At 40.9% G+C, this 18751-nt stretch overlaps 1 protein-coding gene across 2 annotated transcripts in view; it reads right to left on the bottom strand.

Annotated features, from left to right (window-relative positions):
* Window positions 1–889: 889 nt before the first annotated feature.
* Window positions 890–18751, bottom strand: part of MMD (monocyte to macrophage differentiation associated) — a 41574-nt gene continuing 23712 nt past the window's right edge. Inside the window, exons 1-7 of one of the 2 annotated variants that reach the window (XM_066566082.1) lie at window positions 18528–18652; window positions 12413–12494; window positions 5963–6123; window positions 4774–4848; window positions 4276–4377; window positions 3820–3889; window positions 890–3074 (exon numbers count right to left, since the gene is read on the bottom strand). In XM_066566082.1, coding sequence (XP_066422179.1) covers window positions 2874–3074; window positions 3820–3889; window positions 4276–4377; window positions 4774–4848; window positions 5963–6123; window positions 12413–12494; window positions 18528–18556 — 720 coding nt within the window. In that variant the 5' untranslated portion in view covers window positions 18557–18652 and the 3' untranslated portion in view covers window positions 890–2873. Of the gene's footprint in view, window positions 3075–3819; window positions 3890–4275; window positions 4378–4773; window positions 4849–5962; window positions 6124–12412; window positions 12495–18527; window positions 18653–18751 lie in introns of those variants that run through there. The other variant, XM_066566080.1, reaches the window with a different exon arrangement.

The raw sequence follows: 18751 nt of genomic DNA, 5'->3' as shown, positions 1-18751 counted from the left end.
CTCTTTTTGTTAACAGGAAGAAAAATTAATATTGTCTTTCTCACTCTTTAATTGTATTTTAAACCAATACAATTCAAACAAGCACTCTAATATAAATCCTTAAAGGTAGCCCTTCATTTAATAGAATTATTTTTTGATGCAGAGGATATTGTGTTATAAAAACATGATCTAAAAATATATGCAGTATTCAAAGTACCTGCTGCATCCCAGACATTTTCTGGAAAGGTCCATCTGAAATGTTTGCTATCTCTGCTTTATTTAGATTCAGCCTACTTGTTGCACTTCTAAAACCTAGAGGCATAGAAAATACAGAAGCAAGTGCTTTTAAAAACATTTGCCTTGGGAAGACAAAGAAATCCCATCTCTGTACTGCAGCATGCATTACTGGAAAAAGCACTATCCTTACTCCTGAGAGGAATCAGCCTCGAGAGTTCCAATTAGATGGAGGGAAAAAAGAAAAGACTAATTGATATGCTTGCTTTCCAGACAGAAATACATTTTTAGTTCAGCTTGTCTATATTTTATGCAATGATACTCCTCCAGGGATAAGAGCAAAATTATGTATTTCAATGTTCTAAATTGAAATTTAGAACATTGAAATTGGGGGAAAAAATCCCAATATATTCTTATATCCCAGAACAGCAAAAGGGAAAAGCAAGTTCTAACTATTGACCAAAATTTAGACAGAAATATATTTTTTCCATAGTAAAAATTGAATATTTTTGATTACAGTCTTTCTTACTGTTTTTAAAGCATTGGCTGAGCAGACATGGGGCTCCTAAGGTTCAATTCAGGATCCTTTTTGTCAGGAGTGGCCACAGTGTCAGTCTCTGACCGCCCTGCCTAAATGATGGAGAGGGAAAAAAAACAACCACCAAGAAAACAAGAGTTTCCAAATTGCACCAAATGTTTATTGTTAGTCTAGTACATTCAATATCATATTGACTAGAATACAGTAATTCAAAATATTTTTGGCGAATTGAAACTTTTTAAAAACCATTTCAAACACTCCAAAAAGCAAATGCCATGAAAAATTAACTTAAAATTAAAACAAACATATTCAAGCAATAGTTTAACTTTTGACTACAGAAAACCTTTACATGTATTTTAGTGGTTTTAGCAGTACTGCATTTCAACAAAATATATGAACTCACAAAAAGTGGAAAATATTAAAATAGACACAATGTTAAAAATCTGAGGCATCCAGATCTGCAAGACTGTTGTAGTAGAATTACCTGCCCAGCTGTTCCCTTTGCTCTCTTTTGGGGCAGTTTGAGTTTGCTGTGGTGCTGCCACTTCTCTGCTCACCTGCTACCACCACAGAGCAATTCTTCAATGTCTTGAATTTAAAGTTTGACCCTCTGGTAAATTCCCTATACAAGTGTAAATATTCTAAAACTTGCGGCCCTCTGGCAAATCTGAGTGAAACAGGACCTTTGAAACATCCCTATCTTGCTATTTATTGTTTGCAGACAGGCAATATCCAGAACAAAATCTGAAAAAGGCAACACATTTTGGTTTTGTTTTTAAATACTGACATGTAAAACTGAGTAAATTAGAAAAAGGATAAAGTCAATCTTAATATAAGACATCCATTACATAGTGGGACAGGATACAATTATTGGAGAAACAGGATTACAATGACTCTTCTACATTGGTCATTTGAGCACATCCTACAATCATGACTTGCTACCACAGCTGGATTTCCTGTACAGACAGACAGTAACAAAGACCAGTCAGACTCTGTGTGAAGCCCCAGGATGACAAGTGACACCCTAGCACATCCTCCAAGCTCTGCTCCCTGCCAGGCTGTGCTTGTGAAGAACCCTGAGCTCCAGGTGCTCAGCAATGCTCCGCCTCTTGCTCCCACCTGGGTTTCCCAGCACAACCACCCCACCAAAAGCTGGTGGGACCAGTCAGTTTAAGCCTCTTTGGAAACCCAAGTCTCAGTGCCACATGCGTGTGCAGGGGCTGGGGAAATGAAATGGGGAAAGCCCTGGCTTGGATGGGGGATATTCCACACGAGCCCCCACGCTGGGCAGTATGGGTACAGCTGGGAACTTGGAGGAGAAAATCACCTCAGCTATTCCTTTTACAGCTCTTCATCACAAATAAAGCCAACTTAAGGTCTGGTTCAGTGGTACTGTAAATGAGCAGAATGCTGCCATGTTAGAACTCAGCAGAATCACATTTAGGTTTTAGTTTGTAAAAGTGGTTATTACAATTACAGCTGCAACACAAACTTCAGAAGAGGTACAATGTTTGCTCCTCAGAACAGGGTGTGGAATGTAACCATTTCTTGCAAGAGTTTGCAACATGAATAACTGCATAGATGACAGTTGTGTGTCTTCAGTTCAATAAATGTACTTTTAAAGTTTACAAAAAACACAGAAAAATTTCTATAAAAGTCACATTATACCAAGATAATGGGTGGTAAAAGTAGATTAGTTGTCTCTGATTAATGTTTAAGAAATGACTCGTGGAAAGGTGATAGAAACCAATTTCATGTCAAGAGCATTACATTTTCACTATTGCACTGACTTCACCATTTGAATCACTAATTTAGAAAAATTCACGTAGTTAAAAACTGTAAAATTAAACTAGCATACAAAATTTGTTTGTAAACATCAGGTAGCCAGTTCTGCTAACATGGAATGGACTCTTGGTTACTGCAGTACAGTATCTTGGTTATTTACAGCACTTGCCATGTGATGGGAAATGGCAGGACACAAACATCAGTTCACAGTAATTGTGTTCACAGAACTACCAAAGTCAGTGCAGTTTTGCTGTGCAATTTTTCCAATTCCCCCCAATTCTTTAAGTCAAATAATACTGTTACAGAGGCCAAGTGCAGATTATTGTTTTGTATGATCTCATAAGTGACGAATGATGTCTGCAGGACTTCTGTAAAGGTACTTCCAAATGGCGTAGTAATGGACAGCAGCTGCTGTGGCCACGAAGAGGTGCCAGATGGCGTGGGCAAAGGGGATCACTCCATCACTCTTGAAGAACACCACGCCCAGGCAATAGATCAAACCTCCCCAGGCCACTTCCTGCAGTCCCTCGGTGTTGCTCTGCCAGGGAACAAGGACAGGTCAGGGGCAGGGTGTAAAGGGGGAAAAGAGTATTTATGGACAAAATACACAGTGCTTTTCTCCCCCAGGCAAAGGGAGCTGGCTGTGACAACTCTGAAAATGTTGGGTGGGACAGATGGACAAGTGAGAAATGTAGTGTATTTATATTACACTTTGTGAAATGCACAATAATGTCCTTATATACCATGTCCCCATAGCACTAGAAAACTTATACTGGGACAACTCAAGAACTAAAACAAGATTGATGGTTTGCTTCATCAGCAGAGCAGACAATCATGGAGACAAAGAAAATCACAGTACTCTGTGGAAGTGTGAGTTTAATGCAGAGCTCCTCCCATCAAGACTTTGATACAGTCAGTTAAGGCATTAACCTGAAAATGTGTCACGTTTATATTAGCAGCAGAGATGGTTAATCAACATCATTTAAAATGTGCAACTATAAAAAAGTTTGGAGTAGGATGCTTTTCAGATGCACCAAGAAACCCAGGCTCTCTCCATCTACACAATGCAGCCCAGATTGAAGAAAACAAGGCACCATTTCACTGAAATGTGAACTATAAATCCAAACTATGACAGGCTGTATTTGGTTGCTCTGCAAAGAGCATTTACAAGTATAGTGTACTAAAATGAACATCTCTGCAGAGGAAAGAGCTGCACTGGAATTTAAGCTGGTTATAAAAGGCAAGTTTTGTTTGTTTGCACTGTTAATAGTCACATTCCTTACCATGGATGTCACTACCAGAGCAGGAGAAAATCCCATCGCTAAATAGAAAAAGAGTTCAACGATCTTATACCTAAAAAGGAATGATTTGAGCAATTTAAGGTGGTGTACAAAAGGATGAACATTTCCTTCAACAGCAAAAATGAATATTTTAAATTATGTGTTGGTATTGGGTCATTATACAAAAAATTTTCATGCAGATAGGTTATAGTGTTTTATGACAAAATTAAAACTAGTGTTTATCTCTGCATTTTAGAGTTGCAGGCAATACCTTCTCTAAATATTGCCCACACACTTTCACTTGCAGTAAGTACCAGTGAGAATATAAAACACTGAGGCAACTTAAATTTTCTTGTTTGATGAGAACCTTGGCAGGTCATCTCCAAAACAAAAAAAGTTTGGTCTTGTTCCCTGATGATAATTTTCAGTTTAAAGTTAAATGCAAAGAATAATTCTTACTTTTCATGGTAGAGAAATACATAAAGGGTTCCTCCAGCAGCCATCAGCCAGATAAACCATCTCATGTGAGATGCCAGAGGTCCCAGCTCACGGAGATTTAACCTGGAGGTATAAAGGTTCCAAGAGACAAAAGTGATGAGTAAACTAACACAATAGCAGTGGGGATTAATAAAAACAAATAAATACTCAGAGCTTTAACTACAGAATGATAGGGGAACAAACACTAGGACGTTCTACCCACAGAGAGGCAGAAGGTGTTTGCATTGATGGGTGGAAAGCATGAACTGAGATATGTGGAGTATAAATAAACTACTTTCTGATGCTTTCTAGCATCACTTTCTGTTCAGCAAGGCCCAGGAGATGACATTACAATGTTTGTCACAACACAATGTGGTCAATTGCATACAAGAAGCCACCTGTAGATTTTGGAAAGCTGCAACAATGAACTCTTTACTTTGGAAAAGCTTTGATTCCGCAGCTGTGGTCCCCATTTCTTACCATGGTGCGTAGGATGCTGCAATGAAGACATAGATCATCATTCTGTCACACATGTGAAAGCAATGCTCCATTGTCCTAGGGACAGAGAGACAGAACAGGTCACCATGACACATTTTGGGAAATTTTTTGCATCACCTCACTTTCCTGACATGCTTTGGAATTACTCTGGGGAAAATACCATCACCTCCATCCCTCTTACAACCATGTGGAGGAACTGAGACACGTAAGAGCTGAGCACTTCTCCCGTCCCCTCCCCTTCTCCACCCCCACCTTGCATCCCTGCCTAATCCAGACACTGTTACTATTTAGTGACTACTGGCTATATCCAATTTATGGCCCAAAATTATTTAGGGAGTCTTACAAGGGATGGATAAATAAAATAAAATTAAAATAATAAATCCCATGTCAGTTTTGCTATTGCTGCCTTGGTCCCAAGGAGGTTTCCTGCTGGTTAGCTGGGCATTGGCAAAAGCTGTGTTCTTCAAAGCACCTGAGCATGCCATAGTCCCAGACAGTGTCTTCATGTCTGCAATGGGATATTATCCATCAACCACCTACATTATGTTTTTCTCATTCTGCTTCTGGATTAAGAGCCACTAGGGCCTACCGAAACACATTTTCTTTGTGACAAGGCAGCAGACATTTAAGTTCACTGGTACATGAGCTTGGCTATTTCTTCTAAAAAAATCAAGGGTGTTTATAGGAACCAAGGCAACCCCCATGGCAGGGAGAAATGATGCATCTGACCCCACTGATATCGGAAGGTTAATTAATTACTTTATTATACTGTATTATTCTATATGCTATTACACTGCATTAAACTGAATCTGCACAAGCACCCAGCTCAACTCAACTGCCCAGAATTTTGTAGCTGTCAGCTGACAGTCCCAACACACACACACATTTGTCCCTGATAGGCCAAGGAAATAAAACACCCTCACTTTGGGTAAACAATCTCCATATTGCATTCTTGCATTCTACTTTGGCACGACACAGGAGCAGCAAATGAGATGAGAATTGTTTTGATCATTCTTTTCTCTGCTTCTCTCAGGTTCAGAGAATGTGAATCCCACAGGTGTTTTTATCACGATTCAGTAGAAAGTACCACCCCAACCTCCCGTAAAATTGGTTTGACTGAGAAGCACAATGGGCAAACATCCCAAGGAAGTGCAGCATTTTCCCCTGCTACCTTAGGTGACTCTTCTTCCAGGAGACGATGTGGAACACGGTGGAGACGATGAAGAGGGCGCAGAGCCCCACCCCGTACATCCATGCTGTGATCTTCTCCCAGCGGTCGTCGGAGAGCCGATGGAGGAGGGCGCTGCCCACGATGGCAGGGACAATCAGGAACTGCCAAAACAAAAGGCCATTGTCGGGTCCCTGCCGTGGTGCCACCCACAGAGCAGCACCAGCAGGCAGAGAGCCCAGCCCCAGCCAGAGAGTTTTGTCTTTTGGTTTTAAGTTGACACATCAGCACCAGAAATTCATCGATGTCTCAGGCATAGGTTAGATCTGGTTTTGCTAAATTTCTCCCCCCATGGTACCAGGGAAGGTTACCAACTCCTCTAGCCATGACAGCAAATTCTTTTGTCTAATTTTGTACGTATTAGCAGTGGTTTTATTTTCACATTCAGCCTCATGTTTTAAAACCAAATTGATCTTACTCTAGGCTTGAATTTAAGCCACCTCTTGTGCATAGACACAGAGCACAAGACAGACCAAAATAAACTCAAATCCCAAATGAAAAAACAAAGCATTTAGTAAAGTGCAGTTGCAAGAATTAAGCAACAGTTTTGCAGAACTTGGGTTTAAGCTACCATAAATAAATTAGCTGCAAACTTCTCTCATGAATAGATTTTTAATGCACAAAGGTGTTCTTCTAATGCAGCATATCCAACTCTGTTTTCCTTCCCACCTCCCTCTCAAAGCATTTCTAATTCACTTCTTCCAAAACAGGCCCTGTTCAAACATCATGATAAAATTACACATTTGCATGAAGCATCCAAGAAGTGACTGCAGGCTTTAAATGCATTCATTTAAAACCACACTCCCTTCCAGAACAAAATACCTGATGTACCTCTATCTCCTTCAGGAAAGGCAAAAAGAAAAGCAGAAGAAGAAAATAACCCCAAAAACCCTAAAAAACACCATACGTCCAAGTATTTAAAGAAGAGAGCTTACTGACAAAGCGATTTCTACCTATCTCCATCCACTATCAAGTCAGCCTTCTAAGTTACAAACACTGCACAAATTCTCTTCCAGGCCCTACAGCAAGTCTAAAATGCTAATTTGTTCCCTTGAATTGCAAATAAGCTTCTTAGGGTTAAATTCCTGGCAATTTAACCCAAGTCTCATATGTTAAACAATAAAGCCAGGAACAAGCAATGTTTAAACAAATCTGGCCACTTTGCATTACAGGTTTGATAGCTCAGACTGCAGAGTTCTAGTCTAGCCTGAGCTATTTGTCCTTTATCTAATTACAGACGAGAGGAAATCGAGGTTCTGCTCAGTGCAGAGGATGCAGAGCAAACTGAATGGATCTGAGAATAACAATAACATGAATGGATCTGAGAATAACAATTTCCTTCTGACTTTGAAGTATACCAGCTGTAGCTTCATTACTACTCAATTTCCTTATGTTTTGCAAAATTCAGTGTATTTGTGCCAAAAGCTGTAGAGCCATGGAAATTAAAAGTATGGCATTGATACATTCACAGCATTGGGACTAGAGGTGAAAACACTTCCTGAGCTTTGTAATGGAACTATGGAAGTTGACTTGGTGCACTTTAAGGCCAGAAATAGTCTGCCAGCCTGGCTTATCATTTATCATCAACCCTAAGTTTCCTGCACACATCCTGGATAGCCCTCAAATTCAGGGAAGGTTGAAACGTGTCACTCCTCAGGAGATCAGCCACTCCTGTTTTCCACACATGACACACAGTCTGAGTGAAGTGTGGCTGAAGCCCCTGGCACAGCCAGGAACTGATGAGATGTGACAACTGTTTCATTTAGTTTTTGCAGGGGACAGGAGGATACTTAGCCCCAGAAATGGTGGTGTAGCCATGGCTCTAAGCTGTATAATCCCACTGCATCCTCAGTTTCCTTCCCAATTTTCAGTGCAAATTCCAGTTTTGACTAAACTTGACAGAGAACTAAAAGGTTTCAGAGAGATTAAATACCTACAAATACCAGGTAAAACAGCAAATTCCTACTAATTCCCTATAACAGCCTAGGCATGAGCTGCTCAGGGACTCTGACAGAGACCACTTCACAGGAAAAGAGACCTCTTTGGGCTTTAGATTTAGATGTTACACAGAATAACCTGCCTTTCTTACACAGAGACCCCAGTTTTTTACTAATCTCCTCAAATAAATATTTCACAAGCTAAGCTGTGACATGGGATGCTCAAATGGGCCAAAACAAAGTTCAGTGTCAATCACTCTTTCCAGTAATTATTGTGTATAAAGTGATACAGTTAAAACAAAGAAGGAATTCTATTATCACCTCTTTATTTGCACCTTCAGAATCAAGAGTGCAGCACATGAATGAAGACTTTAATCCCTTTTTTGCCTTGTCCCGCTTTAAAGAACAAATCTACCTCTCACAGGCAAGAGCACTGTATTCCATGAAAAGGACTGATTGTTTTTCCTAAGTGTTCTTTTTGCAACCTTTTCCTCTCCGTGCTTGGTAGGCACCATGGGAACAGTCAGACGAAACAAGAGATGTTTTATTACTCTTTTTTTTTGGCCAAAAATAGCTAGATTAAATACAAATTCCAGAAATGATACCCTGCTGTTCCAGCCAACTCGATTAAAGTTCTTCAGATGGCAATGCCATAACAGGTAACATATGGTACAATGGGCTTTATCCATCTTACAAAAGAAATACAAAACTTCAGCTCACAAAAAAAGGCAAATTTTCCCAAGTTCATTTGAAAAAAATCACAAGCACAAGAATTGCATTTTAATCTCCAGTTTTCAGAATGGAACAGCCATTAACCAGTCCTTTAAGAGGAGGGGAGTTTATCAAAAAAGCAGTCAGAGAATCAGAACTAACAGAATGAGTGGGATTGTGCTGTGTCATTTTACAGCATGACAAAGCATTTCTTAGTTGCCAATATTCCTTGAAAAAAATTCCAGCTACAAGTCACAAAATCTTTGCTTATTTCATCATGGAGTGCAAGCCTTCCAAGTGAATAGCATCAAACCCAGTAACTTAATGTACTGTGAGCAAACCCAGAACTGTGATGTGCAAATAAACTAATTTTAGCACCGTGATTAATCCTGGCTGCATCAGAAGTGGGGCTGGAAGGAAGATCTGCAGAACAAGAGAGAAGGCAACAGTTTCCTAAGCTTTCTAGAGAAATGTCAGAACAAAGTAAGAGAATGAAGTTAAAAGCTCTTTGCAATAAGGAGGAAGATGAAGGATAAAAATATGTTAATTTACATCTACAGGTGGTAATCTTTCAGAATAGTTTTCAGCACAACCTTTGTGTGGTGCATTTTGGGAAACCAACTACCACAAGCCCTGCTGTTACAACAAGTAAAAACCCTTAAGGCACAAGGGAAGAGGCTGACACAAAAAGCTGTGAACCTGATCAGGGTCACTTCAGTGAAATGACACTCTCTGGTTACCAACTTACAGCAAAATACCCAGTACCTTTCACCTGTCTGGGGTTACTTAGGATACTGCTCCACTGGCCAGCATTTTACCTGCATTCTTTCCATATTTCTCCAGACAATCTCTGCCACAGACAGCTTTAAAAACCTGTTGGAAGTTTTGGTTTTGTATATCACATTCCTGGAAAATGAAGTTATTCACCTTGCACATCATGCAGGCAGCAACAATGCCCTTTGATGCACGAGCCACTGCAGCAGTGTGGTTGGTGTTACTGCTGCAATCTCATGAGCCTCTCACTGAGAGGGAAACACTGAGGGCACAAAAATGGTCCATGCACTTGCTTTTTTTTAGAAAGGAAGGCAGCAGAAACAGCAATAAAGATGCCACCCCTGCCCCCCAAAAATGTGACAATTAGAGGGACCCGTGAAGGGCTGTGCCCACCTCCTGCTGCCTGCTCCACGAGTGCACTCCTGCTACCATCTCTCCCAACTTTTCAATTTTCACCTAATTTTAGGAGACCAGTAACAGAGTGAGAGGCCCACAAGCAACTTGGGTTGTGCAACACACAGAGAGCAGAAAAACTGCTTATACCAGTCAGTGGGAATGGAGACATTTTCATCAGAAGAGTCCTGAAATTTTGATCACCCCTTCTTCCCTGCTCAAATGGCCACCTAAATGCTCCAAGTCTCACTTTTAAAAAATTTATACTACTTCTGTTCTTCCATGCACTTCACTAACCCAACCTGGAATACAGATTATAACTAATTTTAAGAATAGTTACTCCTTTTAAGGCAGTTAGAAGAAACATTTAAAGTAGTATAAAGCAAGCCATGTCTAAATCCTGAGGTTTTAACACAACAAGGTCTACCTTTTGTTTGATAAACCTTACATAGACCAGAAAGCTTCATTATGAAAGAGTCATCTCTCCCCTCCAATTCTCACAACCCCTGCTTTTCTCATGCACTGTTTCCTTCCTGTTCCTTTGAACACAGAGAACAGCTTTTTCTGTCTGTTTTCAACTACTTTGCTGCCATTCCTCTCCCAGTGTCGGAAGGCAAGTCAATGCTTCATTTAAAGCTAAAAAAAAAAAAAGGCAAGACATTTAAAATAGCTTTACAAGTAAGAAATTTGAACATACCTTACTATGCAACACAAAACTAACTTTTAAGTATTGTACCAAAAGGTTGTGCCTGGGATTCTATACCCTCCTTTATCCTTATTTTTTTTTTTTGTTGCTTGTTTGTTTTTTATTAAGCAGCTGCCATAAACTGATTCCTGTGTATTTTTAAGTTCAAAACCAGATGGGATACCTACTGAGAAGTACAGCCACACGCTACTTTAGTAGAAGCTGATTGCTTCCTGAATTATGAATAAAAGTTTGGAATAAAAATATAGTGGAGAACCATTGTTGAATTCTGTTCTATAGAATCATCAATGTCTAATTGAAAACTCACACTGTAATCTAGCAGCAAAGACTCAGCCACTTGACCATCTAACATTTAGTAAGTCTGCAACACAAAGGAGATGAAAACATCCCCCCTAGCTTTTCTGTGCTTTCCCAGCTTAGACTCCCATTTCGAGACTTTAAATATTGATGAAAAGTTATTGCACATTTATTTTAACAGTTCATTGTAGGTTTTAGCAGGTAGTTTGACTGTTTAGAAAGTAATCAGAGAGCTCCACCACAAACTGCAGCCTACCAGAAAACACTGATCCACCTTGGCTGTCATGTCCTGCTAAAAGGAGGGAGTAAAACATGCCTGTTTTTCAACTAGGTGAAAGCTGAAATTGCTTAGGAGCACAGCAACATCTGCCAGATATTTTGAAATCTAACTTTTTGGCCAGAGCGAACAAGATTTGCACAAGGATTATGAGATAAACTACGCATTTGTGCTAACTAACAGAATGTTGCTTCATTCCTAGACAAATAAGCATATATTTACATAATGCTGTACATGAGACCTTTGGCTTAAGAACACAGAAGTTTCAGTCAACTTTATGTCTACACGCAAAACCAAGGTGATTCTGTTTTTACCAGCACCACAGAGCTGTACGTTGGTTATTTACGAAATACACACAAGGGATCCTTAAGAACAGAGCTCCTTCAAGAACTGAAGAGTCCTGGGCACAACTTTGAGCTTTCATATCTGCAGCTCACTCAGACACACTGGAGATAAGAGATTGAGGACAAAGTCAAACATACTTCAGATGTTTAGAGTTGAGGGATTGAGGAGACGCACAAGCTGCCTTTATAAAAGGGCAAATGCTATCTTAAAAAGCAAACAGACACATTTTAAGTCCTTTTCAAAGTGCCAGACAGCAAATTAAACTTCCTAATTACTAAAAGGAAAAAAAAAAATCAAAGGGGACTGCTTCTGTTCTTTTTTATGTGAATACCACATATTCAAATCTAGAATAAGTCCTTACATTACGAAAATAAGGAAAGACTTGAAATTTCAGCAGGGCTGTCAGCATTATCAGGGCCCCTCGCAAAACAGCAGATTTCTTGAAGAGTCAGTAGGTATCAGAATTAAAACATTCCAGCTCTTGTTGCTCATATCCACAGACAGTCTGATGAGGCCTTGCCATTTCTCACATGGATAAATCTTTCTTTTACTTCCAGTTTACAATTTGCACAGTATTATGTCAGGGCAGACCTGGGAAATCCACCTTGCAGGCTAACTAGTAGTGGCCTATATCCCCTTTACTGCAGGCATCCTTTTACTGAACAGAGGGAAAATATCAAGTTAAAGACCTCTAACATTGGTGAAAATGAATCTTATGAAGTGTCTGGAGCTCCAGGAGATTCGGAACATTACCAAACATCTAATTTTCTGTACTGTTACAGAAATTACTGTTAATTTTCTGTGCATATAAGTTAATGTTTATATGCACAAAACCAGAGAGAGGCTGTAGATATGAACACAGTGAGGCAAAGGTAAGTATTTACAACAGACAAAAATTTATTGAAACATCTGGTTAAAGAAAAAATAGAAAAAGAAGCCCGAAGTGTACTTACTGCATGTGTGTAACAGTTAGCAGCATGTTCATAGCAAGTGGGTTTGTAGCGGCTGTTGGCTGGAGCTGGGTGGTTCATGAACCTGTGGAATAATTAAGAAGTACTTTCAGGAAAGTTACTAAAACATCTCTCTGAGTGTCATGAAGGAGATGAAGGAATACTTCCAACTTGGTAGTATTGAAAATTGTAAGTACAGACATGTTCAAAGTAACTGCAATTTAAATTGCAAGTTCTCCCAAGTAAAGTCTCTTACCAGACACACATGTTAAATAAATTCCTGTGACTGCGTGGTGCAGGGAATGGTTATCTTTAATCAGGAGTTCACATAAAGCAGTCAGACTCCCTCTTTTCTGACAGTTTGGTCAGAGAAAGAATGAAACATTTCCTATTTAAATTACATGGCAAGAACTCAAATTATTCTTGAAATATGGAGTTCATCATAGCTGTCATCATAACTTATTTTAAGAAGTTCTTGAAACTGCATCAATATTCCAGTTTGGAGCACTGAACAATGATTTTTACTCCTATAGCAAACAGTATTTGCATCTCTGGAGCATGAGGTGGCTCATTTTTTCAATCCTACATCTGTAACTGAGATCCAAACATCTCCTACATGGGCATGACACAAGCAGACTCTAATGGTCAGTTCTGAAGAGGAAACATTTCAAGAGGTTTGCCATAGATATTCCATCTTTTTATCTGAGAATTTTCAAACATTCTAACAAACAAACAAGCACATCAAATGCAGTCCATGCAAGCTGAACAGAATATGATGAAACCCTAGAAAGTTCTGGAAGAATTTGCCAATGCAAACGTTTCGTTTAAGTGTATTAAAAAACCCAAACCCTTGAGCTGTTTCCTGTGAAACTCAACAATTTAAATCTGCGTAGGAACACCCGTAAAAGACAGCACACACCTACATGCAACAGTCAAATGAAAGCTGTGAACTTCTCCAGCTCCAGTCTGTTATCCCAGCACTGATGAGTGTCCTAAAAAAGTGATTATCTTTCACAAGTAATTCCAGTTTACTCCAGGTTTTTCTAAAACTATGCACTGACAATCAGTCAGGTATCCAAGTAGCCAGGAACAGCTTCACAAGAAATACAGAACATGTTTGTATACTCAGAACCAAGAGCAGCTTTGTTACCTAGATTTATACAAAAAGCTTGTTAGACAAACATGTCTTTCCCCATGTCCCCCCTGGTTAAAATCAAAATGACTCCTATTTTTATGACATCTATAAAATACTGGCCAACCTCAAAACAGAGGAAAACAAACAACTAAAAAAAATCCAACCCAAATTTTACAGTTGGCATAAGCAGTTCCAGATTTCTGGAATATTTCACTTGGTTTTCTTGACTGATTAATTAAGTGACTTGTGAACCATTTTTTCTAAACTGAATAGATGAAAATGTAGCAGCATTGGGAAAATAACAGTGTCATGATCCCTCCCCGAACCATGGCAATTTCAAGAAACAGTTTCATTGGTACTAATACAAAGGCTAAGAAAAATGTGGATTTAATTCACAGACACAGAACATAAATGGTTGTTAGCACATTAATAACCCTGAAGGAGTTAATGTATAGTTAAAAATGGCAATTCTTTTGTCAGGGAGAAATGGCACCTTGTTCTCCTCTCCAAGAAGACAATGACACCGTCATCACAAAGGCTTGCAGAATATTTGGAAAATTACTTTATTCCCAGTGCTTGTATGTCTTCAACAGCTGCTGAACACCATCTCTGCATCCTCTAAAGATGGAACATTCAGTTTGCTCAGTTCTGCTTCCAAGTCAGGAAGATGTTTAAAAATAAAAGCATCTGTTGGCTCAGTGAGTGGCCAGGCTTGGACTGCCCTTGTCCAACTTCATAAATTCAAAGTCATGGGAAACTTTTCACTTATCACATCTAGAATATTATTGCTTTTCTCTGTGGTGGTACTTTGGAAGTCTCACAAGAAGTAAAAAAAAATTTAAAAAGTCAAACTGAAACCTGAAGAACCAAAAGGAATAATTTTATACTCTGCAGTAGCTTTATAATTTCTGGTGTTCCAAATTTCTATGTTAGATACTATTATCATATACAAATCTATCAATAATTGATGCCTCCTAATGGGATCTTCTATTATCCAACATTAGCCTACTTTTAATTTTTTTCCTTTTTTTTCAGTAGGGAATACACTGCATCTTTCTAAAGCAATCACACTGGATCTAGGGGTAATGTTAGATTTTAGAATTATGCACTAACACTTCAGAAGTTAGGACCTCTTACTGTCACTAATTTAAAGACATCTATTAGCTGTAGAACAGAACACAAAGACAGGAACAAATCTATCCTTGCTCTGTTACCTACACACAGAGCTGGGTTTTTTCCCTGTTTTGTTTGTGGCAGCACAGGAATGATGCAAATATTCTGTACCAGAGCTCCAGCATTAGCAACACCTCACCCATCCCCTTCACCTCAGTGTTTATACCAGTAACACCAACACCCCCAGTGTGTTTTGGCAGGAGGGGAAGTGTTCAGTTTTACCTCTGCCTTGCAGAAACGGGTCTCACAATGCCCCAGCACCAACTTTGCTGCACGTTTGACAGACCTGCACCTCTCCCTTCTGAGAGGGATTGCCTCCAACAGGCTGAAAACATTTGCTCAGGTCACTACTCACAGGCAGCAGTCTTAGTAAAGCAAACTTTGAGTTATTCCTCTTTGCCTTTTGATAATTAACTATTTATAAACGTTATCAGGAACAACTTCAGAGGACGGATCATTAACGAGGTGGCTGGAAGGGCAAAATGCCAGCCAGTGCTTCTCACGAGTTCATTTCATTTCCAGCTTGACAGTTTAGGCTTAATGTCTTAAGAAACAGATGTGGATTTTGAAAATAGCTGCTCTGTGGTATTACTGATGTGCTCATCAAAACCAGGAAAATTATTCTGACACACACAGTTAAAGTCAGTCATATACTCCTGCAGTTATAGACACATATGATATTGCAACACAAAGGCAGAAGAATGTGGTTGCTTATTCACATTCTAGAGGCAAAACAGCTCTGCTCCTTCTTAAAGATAAATAAATAAGCAAACAAACCCCACGCCACCACCAACAATGGATGCTTGTTTCCTGCCTTGTGAATACAGCAACACAGGGACATTGTTCTTCCTCCTATCTACAGGTCACGTTTGCCTCCTCTGGAAAAGATAATTGTGGGAATTATAATCTCACCTTCCTAAAAGTGGAAGCTCAGTAAAGAGCATTCAGATGCTGTTCGCTCCTAAACAAAGGCTCTCTATAACACAGCCATTAAGGTTATTATCAAATGCAAGACATTCTGACAAAGTCCCATTGAACTGGGATACAGTTTACAGGAAATGTCTTTAACTGAAGCCTTTTTGATTCTCTAGTAAATCTCTAATGTATTTTTTACTAGCAGATCTAGTGAAACCAGAATCATTTAATCAGAGGATATGCAGCACATCTCACAAGGATGCACAAACACTTCTCCATTTAAGATATTGACAATCCAAGATATTCAAGATAAAATATTAATGCCTTCAATACCAGAATAAGAAATTTCTGAAATTAAGAGACTGAGAACTGCTTGTAGCCAGCCAGGAGAGCAGAATGTTTTCACACTGAACTGAGCTGTGAGTTCCTTTTCACAATTTAAATTCTCAACACTCAGAACCTGCTCAAGGCGAAGGAAGTTCAAGACTCAGAATTTCACAGCAAAAAAACAACTTCTGATGGACATACTCCCAATATAAGCAGAAAAAAGGTACTGAGTGAGAGAGATAGCAATTTAAAACAAGAGGGAAGAAACTCACACCCCTCCCTTCATGCTACTTGATCTTTGATCTTGAAATACTTTAAATATTTTAAATTCTAAACATACAGACTGATCCATCCTTTGTGACAGACCCTAATCTCAAGCCGCTATTTATTTCCAAGGAACAGATGCTGTATGTTTCCCAGAGATTCCAGAATTAAGAGAAGATAGTATCTCAGAGACAAAGCAGAAGGAAAGTCCGAGGGCTCTTAATGCTTTGTCTTTGCATGCAAAGCCAGCTTAGAAAAACAGATTACAAAACCCCAAATCCATTGCACATATCTGTATGACATTTGTCTGGCATTACAACAAGCTTAGACCCCAAACTGCAGAAGAGAAATCAAATCTTGCCCTATTGATGATTCCCATCTGCTGAATGAATTATTGTTATAACCATAAAGCAAAATGTCATTAAAAACAGCAAGCACTGATAATGGCCTCAAAGATCTGGATTTTTTAGTCCTTTCAGGAAGTACATTTCCTTTATTCAGCTCAAAAGACCTCATACTTCCTTTCACCAGCTTAAAAACACATTCCCTCTTTTTGTGCTTTTCTTTCCTTGTGCTTTCCAGCAGCAGGAGAAGCCATTTAGACCTAATAAACCACAAATAACAGCATATGAGAAACTGCAATAACGTGGGCGTAACTCCACAAAACCAGCAGTAGCATACATCAAATGGGGTTAAAAATTGCTTCATTATCTAAATATATGCTTCAGTACCTAGGATGTTACCTCAGCTCTTTGTTTTCAAGAGGAAAACAAAAAAAAAAGAAAAAATACAAGCAGGTCAGAACAGATCTGATGACCATTCAGATTAGATTTTGAAGAGAAACAAAAGGATTTATTAAAAGCTGCTTGTACCAAATTTGGCTTTGACCAAATTCATTCAGTTAAAAGTAGATCCATCTTCCTCCACAGTAGGCACCTTCCCTCCTGGATTTGACAGTATCTAGCTGTGGTTTGTAACTGTTCACATAATGTTTACTATCTCTCAACATCTGAGGCACAGAAATAATTCAGATCAGTGCAGAAGCAGTTCCCTTATTTGGAAATATCAGTGAAATCCCACGCTGTGCGAAGGTTCATGTACTTACAGCACGATACTAAAGATAAAAGGAAAACTGCAATACTCTGAGAACCCACAAACAACTCTGCTATCATATATAGATTGTGTCATGGAAAAAAGTGTCTGTGCATCCCACTGACCTCTGCAAAGCCTCCCCAGCCTTCTGGCAAGTATGAAAGGCAGCAATTGAAGCAAAGAGTGGGCAGCAATCCCAAGTCACCCCAGGTGCTGCAGCACATCTGAGCTCAGGGGCAAGGGACCAGCCAGCCGAGGTGTGGGCTAGCACAAAAACCACGTCCGACCGCATTAATATTTTTCTCTTTCAGTTTTATTTCCCTTTTAATACTTAGGTTTCAGTTTTTTGAGCAAGTTGGTGAAAGGAGAGCAAGGCAGGCCTATGGCAGGTACCTGGTCAGGGAAGCCTTGTGAAACTGGGCTCACCCAGGAGATGGGCTGTCCATCAACAGTTACTGGCCTGGCATGTGGACAATGAGGAACCAAAGCCCACAGATACTTATCCAAGAACCACGACTGCAGTTACCCGATCAACCTCCCCGTGAACATGAGCAGCATCTTAAAGCTGAATGAAGGTTGATTTTTAACCTGAAAAAGCATAGATTTAGATTGGATACTAAGAAGTAATTCTTTCCCGTGAGGGTGCTGAGGCCCTGTCACAGAGAAGCTGCGGCTGTCCCATCCCTGGAAGCACACAAGCCCAAGCTGGACAGGGCTTGGAGGAACCTGGTCTAGTGCAAGGTATCCCTGCCCATGGCAGAGGGCTGGAACGAGATGAGCTTTAAGGCGCTTCCGACCCGGAGCATTCTGCGATTCCATGATACTCAATGCGCCCTCGGAGGCAGCAGAACAAGGAGCTCCATGGCTCCGCGGGGCCACACGGAGCCGGCGGGTGCTGACCCAGCCCGGCCCAGGAGCCACAGGTCGGGCCCCGCGGGAGCGCCGCGATGCGCGGCTGTGACACAGGGCCGGATGCGCGAACCTTCACCCACTGAACGGCGGCGGTGAACAAACAAACACACAAACAAAAGACCCTCCTCACCCCCGCCCACTCGCGCCCACCGAGACCTGGCTGCCCTCCCCGCCCGGCACCGGCGAGAAAACCCCGGCTCCCCCACCCACCCCTCACCCCGCCCAGGGGTCCCATCCCGCGGGGAGCGCCTCGGGCAGGAAGGAGGATCCCATCCCCGCCGGGGGTCGCGGCGAGCTCACCTCCGGAACCGCTCCCGGAGCCGCCGCATGGGTCCGGGGCGGGGGTTCGGGCCGGGGGGCTGCGGGCGGCTCCGGGGGCGGCTCGGGCCGGGCTCCGGGCCCGCATTGGCGAGCGCGCGGCCGCGGCGCGCAGAACGGCGGGCGCCGGGCGGGCTGAGCGCGGGGCCGGGCGGGCGGCGGCCGCTTTAACCGGCCCTGGCTCCCCGCAGCCCCCGCCCCGGCCC

Source organism: Molothrus aeneus, chromosome 26, assembly GCF_037042795.1.
Source record: "Molothrus aeneus isolate 106 chromosome 26, BPBGC_Maene_1.0, whole genome shotgun sequence".
Classification (NCBI taxonomy): Eukaryota; Metazoa; Chordata; class Aves; order Passeriformes; family Icteridae; genus Molothrus; species Molothrus aeneus.
The sequence above is the reverse complement of the archived record's forward strand: the minus strand, read 5'-3'. Positions and strand labels throughout refer to the sequence as shown.